Below are 10,627 nucleotides of genomic sequence, written 5' to 3' on the forward strand. Positions count from 1 at the left end.
AGACGGGATTCTCACGTAATCTCAAGGATCCAGTTGCCTCGCAAAGTAAATCCCTAACACTTCAGCAAGTAATCAGCTCCACTTGTGGTCTGATCCCCTGAGACACATGTTAATGCCAGGTGTAAACAGGGCCACTGATTCTGCTCAAAGCGTTTGCATACCTCTGTAGAAAACCTTTCGGATATCAAGGACCCAGATCTGGCTGCTGCTTCCTCAAAAATCATCTGAGACCAAGAACTTCATTTGATGCCTACTGTTCTCTCTTGTGTTGAGACTGTCTCTTCACCCAGTACAGCACTGATCCTGTTGAGACAAGAGACATAGACACTCCATAAGACAAATCAACGGTGGTTGTAAGAGCCATGCTTGCATGGCCTGTGATTAACTTTGATCTGAAGGTTTCTGAGCAACCTGGAGCCCAAGAGATAGTTTCTACACTCAGAGGACCAGGGTTACACATGTAACAGGAAGTGTAAACGTCCATACGTTTGACCCAATCTCAATCCAAGAACACTTAGTAACTTTAAACTGTGTGTGAAGAACTTTTATCACCTGCATGCTTTAATCTCAGATGTCAAACTGAAAACAGGGTCAACCAACTACTGAATTTACTGTATTTTACCACAGTGTTACAGTCAGTTATATTTTTTTATCTTTCAGATGGATGAAGCTGGTATTACTTAACTGTGAGATAACAAAAATGGTTCTTGGTCTCTGTGGAATATCTACAGTCACGTAGGGAATGGAACACATCGCTGCTGAAATTTTCTTACAGCAAGTTGGATTTGATGTAGCTGTAAGCTTCTGATAAAGTTTTGCTTTAAATTGTCGCCCTCTCTGAACCTGCAGGAAAAACAGCTAGATTTGACTTTTTCCTTCATTACATTGAAAGTGATCCAGTTAATTTAGTCTTTAATAGATGAAGTACTGTAGTTAGATATTATAGTGACTGAATGCCTTCAATCTTTTTCCCAATACAAACATTAGTCCATCTAGTTAGAGTTAAAATACATACATATATTATAAAAATCTTATAAAGAGCTGCAGTTGTAATCTGTTGTTAACCAAAAGTGCTAACAGACCCAAAACGATAACTTTATTTGATGCAACTTAAATCTTAAAAAAAAAAAAGAAAAAGTGTTTTCAGCCCCGCTACATGTGATTTTATTGTTTTGTGTTTCTGCCGTCTGAAAATAAGCTTAATTCAAAGTTAACTTGAGCTTTACAACCATATTGAATCATTTTGTAGTTGATTTGTTAACGATGACCAGTTGTACAGCTCTGTGTTCCTCCATCAAACAGTCATCTTGTCCATCATGAGGTTTTTAATTTCCAAACATAGAAATCTAAACCCTGGATAAACTCTTTGTAAAAGTTTTCCTCTCTATTTCTCTCCCCCTCTTCTCTCATCCTTCTTTCTCCATTTGAATAAGACTTCAGTACGTTTTGTGAATGTGAGCATCTGCAAAAAGACAAAACAAAAACACAACTAATCTAAACTTAACGTGTGTGCTTTAATGTTCAAATCTCTCTGAGTATGTGCATCACTGAAAACAGCAATATGTAAACAGTGTACCTATCTCTGTGTGGACATGGTTCCTGTGTTAATGTTTCTTTACACTCTGTAAGCACACGAATACAGAGAGATGAATGCACTCACACTCTGATGGCCGAGGCTGCAGCACACGACACACTGCAGACTAACAAACAGGCAAACATTCTGATGCTTTCAGGCTCAGAAAATGACCAGAAAAGTCAAAGTTACACTTTAAAGTGAACGGTGGATTCAAATGTTCAAGAGCATGTGGGATTTTTACTTTTTCTTTCTGCAGACTGTCCCCAAGTAAAAATACTGTCACAAACTACTAGGTAAATCCAACTGTGGAAATAAAAAGTTGTTGTCTGCATGTTTTATAGGTCAAATCCTCAGGTTACATTTACTCAGTCAGACTGACTTTGTTTTACAACTCCAGAAGGACTTGACTTTACTTGAATTTTGTATTTTTTTATGCAGATGGAACTGCATATTACCTGATTTGTAAATCTCTATCCACGGTGGTCTGTGTCAGTGTAAACTGTGATTTGCAGGATTTTAACTGGAATTGTACCAGTTAAAATCCTTTTGACAGGATTTTTGGTTTTGATTTCATAATTTCATAATGTCAGGTTATGTTTGGTTTTAGTTGGTTTGGTTTTTATACATTTGGTAAATTTCATGTCTTCCTGCTTCTTTTTTTATGTTATGAGGGATGACACCAATGTTTGAAATAACAGTTTAGGCACAATTGTTTTTTGTGATTGTTCATTTTGTTTTTGTTCATTATATAAAACACGGCATGTTGTCCTCTTACGTCACACTCCAAAACAGCAGCAGTGTCCTCACCACCTTTCTCTGAGTCTGACCACAAATAACCAACACAACATTTAATGAGGTAAACATGGCCACTGCCAGTGCTGAATGTCATTTTATTTGCTGATAGTCTGATTGCAGTCAAAACAGTGAATATTGGCCGATAAATCTGTACATCCCTGAATTTTACCTTCATACAAATCTGTTCTTGAATTTTGAAATCCACCACCCTGTGAAGTTTCTGGTTGTGTCTGTGTGGATTCACATAGTTCAGACTGACAGTAAAGAACCAGCAAACTGAACTTTGTTGTTGGTTTGTTGAGTATTTCTCTCAGTTGGTCTTTGAGTTCTGCAGCCTCGGCTACAGGAAACACTTTGTGGTTGCTCCTGCACACCGCTGTTGATAATTGTTCTTTTTGTGACCGTGGAATCAGCTTCAACATTATACTAATGATAACTACAGTGCTTACACTCATCAGGTGTTCAGTTTAGCTTAACCGGGGCTCAAAGCTTTCAATTCTTGCTTAAACCCGAGGCTTGGCTCTGAGTGTTGCAGCTAAATGAGACAGCGAAAGGTCGAGTGGTGCAAGTTGTACTTCACCAACTCTTAAGCTTTGCTGTGAGTTGTGGTTTGAGTTTTGTGTGATGTCCTGACAAGTGGACAGAGCACTGATCAGTTCACAAACTCCTGATCTAGTAGCACTTACCTGAAGGTGTTTTTTGGCCTGACACTGCAGTTCAACAGAAATGGAAAATAATTGGATAAAAGGCATGACGGGTTAACAAATCAGGGGTTCCTACCTTTCTTGGAAAAACTAGAATTCAGAAAGCAAACTTTCTAGGTTTCTTTAAAAATGACAGAAATGACCAGAATTACGTGGAATATGCAACAAATTCCAGTCAGGTTGCTATGACCTCACAATTGCCCAAAATGTATTGTTATACATAAGCCACCAATCAAACTATTAAGAACAAATATCAGCCGATAACAATCAGTAATCGATGATGGGAGCACCCTTAGTTTTAAGATGTCTCTGCAAATTTGTACACACTGTGGATTTGAGCATTCTTGTTGAGTTCACAGTTTATTGAGAGTACTAAACAAACTTAATGTCCGCTGTTATTAGACCAAGATGTCCAGATTCTCCACGTCTGTTGAACTGAAGTCAGACTTCTGAAACACAGCATTGACTCTGGGTCGTTGAAACTCCGTTTAAAATGTTCTGAAGACAGTTTTCTTGAAAAAGTCAGAATGAAGTCACATGATATGCAGATGACTCACTGCTTTACCTTCCAGCACAGAAGCTGTTAGCTACTTTCTCCTGCTGTCCCATCTAATCCTGAACAAAAGAGCCTGATGAACTAAAGTAACTCGACATGTCGTAGTTTACATCTGTTCATAATTTCAAATAGAGGAAATGTTTTGCTGCTACAGCACGCTGTTCATTGCTAAAGCTCCACAGAGTCAGGACCTGCTGACTCCTTCATCCTAGGTGAACATAGATGTCAGTGGACCACAGTGATGGTGAGGTTTGTTTTTGTACAGTAAACGTACAGTACAGTCAATATGTCCCAGTGAAGCCTCTGTCGGGTTGAACATAGTGTTCTTACTGCTGTGTAATGTGGAGCTTTCTCTGGTTTGGCCACTACGTGTCATTAGTGACTCACTGGATAATCATCTCACTACAAACAAGATGTTACATAAGATTTCTCATTACATATTCTCTACTTGTTTTGCTCCATTTAAAGGACTACACTGGTTTTGCCTGTTTTAGCTCTTGAACTACAAATTCCTGTTTATACACATATTTTCTGCTGAATTGTAGCCAGTTTTTCTCAGATTAATTTCATCATTTCCAGACAGCCTTCAGTTTCTGGTCATTTCTGAGAAACTCTATATGAAACCCACTGCAGAACCTTTGCATCTGTGTCATAATTTAGTTTTATTTTATTTGTCTCCACCTGGTAGTATATTTAAGAATTCTAAGACAGTGTCTTAGAACTGTTAGCTGGCTGCTATAGTTTCAGAAATCAAAACAGTTTATCGTACCATACTACCTTTAAAAACAGACTTCTTGACACAGAATCAACCTTTTACAGCAGAAGTATTGCAGCAAGATGAATCAATAAAAACAAGGCTGGTTTGATATCTATAGTATTTGCTGCACAAACCTCGGTTTACACTCACATCAATACAAACTTTTTAATTCATCTGTAAGTGACAACCATTCACCTGCACTGACTACAGTAGTTCAACTACACTCCACTCCAACCCTTTTTCCACCAACATAGAACTTGTTCCGTTCTGCTTTGCACATTTTGAACCCCTCTGAACATTTGGACCGAAAATAAATTGGTTCAGGACCGGAAATGTTGGATCCCAGCTGGACCAAAAAAAAAAAAAAGACCAGGTTTTCTTTGGCCTGAACTGCAAATTGAAGTTTCTGTATTGTGTTTTACAGGCTGTTGTGCATTGCCCACAAATTGATGATGCATCCTTGATTACACTGGTTCTGCACAAGACTGGTGGAAATGTGGGCTGGTTCACCATAGATAGAAGTTCCAAGAATCTGGAACGGAGACAGTTCAAGAACCAGAGCTAACTTGTAAGAAAACAGGTATCGGAGATTTGAAAATCACAATCCCTGGTTTAGGAGAAATGTCCAGGGTTGTGGTGTTTGTGAAAGTCATTGGTGTGCACACAAATTAGTAACATGGCACAAACAATTAACAACATTATTTACAGTTTATAGAAACATATAGTTTTTTTTTCAATATTAGCAATTTTTCTTTAGCTCTGATCGAGGTAGAGTTACCTGCACATCAGTCAGACGTCTCTAGAGCCGCGGGTTATCCCAGCAGATGATATTTTTGTTACTCTCCACAAGATAAAAGTGGTCATTTTAAATCTCTCTGTCTGTATGAACGTCCTTTTCTTGAGAACTGCTCATATTGCTGAGGACCCAAGGGATTGCCGTGTTTAATTTGCTGAAAATTTGGCCACATGGTGGCACTGTAGCCACACTTGGTGAACATGTGAGGATGTGATCCCAGAGTGACAACAGGTGGCGCTGCAGCATCATCATCTAACATCTAACCAATAACCCCTTCAAGCAGAAACACCAGGAGCTTCAGTAATCATCCAGTTTCAAACAGACACTGCTTTAGTGTTAATAATTACGGCAGTGAAACCGTTTATATCGTGACTCATTTGATCATCATTTTTTTTAATTTAACTTCATACATGGGAGCATCAAATGAAATAAACATTTTCAGCGCAGTTGCATCTTAAAGTTTTGTTTCCCCCTTCATTAGCAGCCAGCTCTTGAATATTGCTTGTCACAAAGAAGATTTTTGAAAATGGTTACTGGTTTCCACCTGATAGTCACATAACATCAACCAGAGGTTGATTAAATTTGGATTGTCTTTCTGCAGTTGGTTTCCGACCTCTGTACATTGATTTTCAAATCAATCAAAACCAGATGGATGATTTGAAATATGATCATAAGGAATGGTTTTGATTTGTAGTTGATCAGCTAAAACACTGAGAATCACAGGGTTTGTCCTTTAAATCCTCTATAATCGATCGGTGTATGTGTCTGAGAATATAATGTTGAACTCATTCTCATAGAAACTAACTCAGCACTGGTTGTTTTAACATTAATACGTCTTCAGAATATACAGTATATAGCCTATATTTTGATAACTTCACTAAGTGTACTTTATGTTCTCCAGTTTTGTAGTGTGTGTGTGTTACTTTGAGCTCGGTTACAGTCCATGTGTGTGAGTAACTCCTGTTTTAAAGTGTGTGAAGCTGATGGACGTTAAAAGGGAAACAGGGGAGAAGGAGCATCGGACGTCCTCATCCTAACAGATACTCGCTGCATGCTCTGTCTCTCTGTAACTTTCTCTCTCAGTATTTTATGATTTGAGTTTTTCAACATGTGTATCTTCTTCTTCTTCTCATCAGCATGGAAGTGCTTCTAATAATAACAGTGACAACTCTATGAATATAATAAAGAATTTGATGTTTTTCTACCTCTCCAGTCTTTTGCTTTGAGTCACTGAAGACATTTTGAAGGTTGAGGGTTTTTTTTGTAAATGTTTATTCCACTACTGCTGGTTTAAAGCCTTGAAAAAGAAAACTGATTATTTTTAACAGTGACACCCACTTGTCGATTTTCAGATTTTCTTCAGTAATAAGCCCTGTGTACCTTATTAAACAGAATTATTTCTTGCTGTAATGTAAGTTAAGAGTGAGTATTATACATTTCTCATGTGTTTTATAGGTGTTTATGGGGAAAGAGTTCATTTCTGTTAGAATCTAGGGTACAGTGTTATTTATGGTCAGTGTCATGGCTAAGGTGCAGTATCAGTAAATCACCAGCAGGTGTCAGTGGCACAATAGAAGCAGCGTCTGCACGGGTAGAGTCAGAGAGAAGTCTCGCGCGAGTTAGTAAGACGGTGAGAATCAGAGAAAACAGAAAATACTGTGTAGCGATTGTCACTCTAAAGTGGAATTTTTGTACTTTGCAGAAAATCCTGATTAAATGTGTAGCATCAGATTAAGCCATGTGATGTGACATCAATGAAGGTTGAATGAATGCAATTTAAATTTAGACTTTTAGAACATAAACATTTAATTTTAGTGTCACAAAACATTTTATTGTGAAATCTTTATTGTATTTCTGACCTCAGGAGGAGCAGAATTTAGGATTGATGATGGAAGATATGAAGAAAACTTTGCTCGATCTGAGTCTGTCGTCTTCAAAATGACACCAGAGAGCTTCTGCTCTGCTGATAATGTGTGTTAAAACCCCTGGAAAATATGAACTCAACAAATATTTCCATCTGTTGCAGCCACATCAGAAGGTCAGAATTTGGTGCTTTTGATTGGGTTCTCCCATGACCCCAGTTCATTGTTATTTTTAAAAGTAAAACAGAAAAGAATAATATGAAGTCATTAGGAAGAAATTGATTGTAAAAAATTGGAATGATAGAATTTTATGACAGGTTTACCTCTGTGGTCTGCAGGTACCCCAGGTGGAAGGATTAAAGTTTTAATAAACACACAAATAAAAATAAAAAGCAACTCAGGACTGAATTCATATCATCATACATTTATTTCTTCATGAAACCACTCAAGGTTAGAAAATGTGCCTACACACCAGCTTTAATACACTGTTTCAATAAATTACATAGAAATATAAGAAAATAACTTAAAACTAGAAAACTGTAGAGAATTAACTGCAGAGTGTGAGTCAAACAGCTCTCCTTTAACATTTCATCATTAAATGTCCCCACACTTCCTGAATGCATCACCACAGTTGTTGGGTCATCAGCTGGAGTCAGCAGCAGCATCCACCCTGCTGAGGTGTCACTGAGCAGGATGCAGTTGGCTGACCTTTGACCTCTGAAGGTGAGAGTCCCTGCACAGGACAAGGCTGATCTCTGAGCAGTGGGTGGAGCCCCTGTTGGTTCAGAGGAAGGAGGTGAAGGTTTTCCTCTCTGCTCCGGTGCTGTGGGGAGGAGAGGGAGATTTGACCTTTGAGCCACTACGCTGGCGCTTCCTGCGGGCTCTGCGGTTCTTAAACCACACCTACAAACAGAAAGAGACAGGAGATGTTTAACTACAGGTTCTCTGAGCAGCAATACAACAAAAACCAAGTCCACTGTCATCTGTCAAGTACAGGAATAATATAAATCTCCACATTTAAGAAAAAAAGGTTTTATCTCAGTGATGACAGTTGCCCACAACAAGGATTCTTTTATTGCACTGAGTCAAATTTGATTTTATTTCAAAGCAAATAAGCATTTTTTCTCTTTTAAAAGAGAAATTCTTTGTTTTTTAGAGAGAACAAATCAAAGTGTGTAATTATTGTAAGATACCAAAAGTAATGAGTGAAAACTTAATTCAAACACAAACATAAACAAACTGGACACCAGCAGGAGCATGAAGAGTTTTACGCACAAACACGCAAAACTTCTGTGTTGACTTTGAACCACTGCTCTCAAAAATACAACTTGAAGAGATTTTTTTTTGCACGTGAAGCCACAAAGTTTCTCTAAATATCTGTCGTGACAGAGTCGCTGTTTTCTAAGCACAGACAGACTCACTGACTTGTGTGTTTGAATACTACCTGGTTTTGCGCATGAGTTTGTATACTTTTAAGAATACAAATTATTTAACATTAATGATAATTTATCCTTAAGACGACAAACTTGATTTGTCACATAAACGAAAAAAACGTTCCTTCGTAAATCAGTGCGTAAATTTAAACCTGGAAACATTTTACGCATCCTGGAGAAGTTTTACGCACATAGCCGCAGTTCGACTGTCTCTGGCCAGAAGAACCCTGACATCACATGATCACGTGGGACTCACCCTGACTGTCTCCTCGCTCAGCCCGGTGCTCCTCGCCACCTCAGCGCGCGCCTCCACCGCCGGATAGTCGGTGAGCTCGAACAGCGCCTCGAGTCGCTTCGTCTGACTGTCGGTGAACACCGTCCTCATCCGGGACCTCTGACGTAGCTGCGACTGCGCGGGCAGCCCGGCCTGATGGTAACTATGGTAACCTGACAACTGCTGAGCATCTGGAAAAAAAAGAAAGAAAAACAGTTGAGTAAGAAGAAATGCGCAAACATAAAATACTGATGTTTTTTTATTATTATTGTAACAGAACTTTTGAACCGTTTGTAACAGTAATCGATAGTTTTCCAGATTACTGATCTGTTTTTTATTTCATTGTAAATTAAATGAAAAAGTTCCTGATGGTTGACACTGATGAAAATTTCCTCGTTTAAAACAAAAACATCCGAATTTAAACAAAACGTTTAGTGAAAATATTAAAAGTACCTGCAGACTCGTGGCTGCTGAGGCGCACATAAACTCCGGGGTTTGGATAAATGCTGCTGAAGTCTGCGTGGTGGAACGCGGGTCCGTACGGGTAAAACGCCTCTCCAAAGCCCATCCCTCGGTACTGCAGGTAGCCTGGCACCGGCACCGGGACTGGGACTGGTGCGGGAGGTCTGATGTGGCTCCCAGAGTCCAGACTGAACCCCCCGGGGAGCCCCTGCAGATACCCGTCAGGTGAGAAGTCCATCACCTGCGGCGGCTTGTGTCCGAGGATGCGCTCGATGCTGAAGTCCGACACTCTGCTGCCCTCCATGATCCGACCTGAATGATCCGAAAAGTTCCAGAAAGCTGCTGCTGAGGCCTCTGAGCTGAACTGGACTCTGGGTTCTCCAGAGTCCAGTTATAAACAGCAGCCTCCATCAAACAGCTGACAGCTCGTTAATATGTTAACGAGCCTCGTTAATGAGCGTCTGAAGTTCAGTCAGAAATGAAACTTTGATTTGATCTCCTGAACTCTTTGATTCTTTGAACTGAACGATGATGATGTGACTGAAAACTCTTCTTCAAACAGCCTCAGTCTGTTCACATTTTATTTATTCAAAATACTTTTATTTTATTGGGTATCTGTTTACTTCGAATTCAGTTTATACAATTTAATATTTTTCATATGTTAAATCTTTGTTGGTGTCTGAATTATTTAATTTTTTTTAACACATTATTGATCCTTGGAGGGAAACTGTACTTTAACAAGAATAAAAATATACAAACATAAAGAACAACAAGAAAATAGACAAACAGAGATATGAAAACAGATTCACTTTTACAGAAAATATTACATATCTTATCTTGTTATAAATCATTTTATTGATCAGTTAAATTTAATTAAAAAGTTTTGGTTTGGGTCTAACACTTCAGTGTGCTTCTATTGGAATCTCCTGGGTTCACATTATTTCTCTGTATTATTCACACTGTATTTATTTATTTAACTATTAATTTATTAAATTCCAGACCACTGTCACATGGAATAAAATATATTTGTAAATAAAATAAATAAAATGTAAAGAATAACCATATGAAAAAATAATTAAGGTTAAATCCAACCTTTGTCCAACCCTGTGTTGTTCATGTGTGTATGTGATTATTGCCTCGGTGAATTAATGTAGATGTAGTTGTGTCATGTAAACAAAATGTTTAATGTTTTTCCATTTTGAAATAAAACGGGGAAAAAAATAAAGAAAATTAGTGATTTTATTTTGTCATTCGGTCATGTGGTTCTTGTCTGCAAACTTGTGTCAGAACAAATGTAATTTCTTTATATTTCCTCTGCAGTTTCACTTGTTTTTATGATGTTTTTTAATGTTTATTTTGTTTTTCAGAGCCAGTGTGTAATTTTGCCAACAGGAGACAAAAGAAAATACATC

At 38.2% G+C, this 10,627-nt stretch overlaps 1 protein-coding gene across 1 annotated transcript; it reads right to left on the reverse strand.

Moving 5' to 3' along the window:
• Positions 1-7,682: 7,682 nt before the first annotated feature.
• Positions 7,683-9,549, reverse strand: dharma. Its single transcript, XM_084716334.1, has 3 exons — positions 9,207-9,549; positions 8,736-8,944; positions 7,683-7,949 (listed from the first exon to the last, which is right to left on the reverse strand). The coding sequence occupies exons 1-3, from the start codon at positions 9,517-9,519 to the stop codon at positions 7,830-7,832; spliced, it is 642 nt and encodes a 213-aa protein (XP_084572460.1). The 5' UTR covers positions 9,520-9,549; the 3' UTR covers positions 7,683-7,829.
• Positions 9,550-10,627: the final 1,078 nt, after the last annotated feature.

This window comes from Lutjanus erythropterus, chromosome 4 (genome assembly GCF_056507025.1).
Source record: "Lutjanus erythropterus isolate fLutEry1 chromosome 4, fLutEry1.hap2, whole genome shotgun sequence".
NCBI lineage: Eukaryota > Metazoa > Chordata > Actinopteri > Lutjaniformes > Lutjanidae > Lutjanus > Lutjanus erythropterus.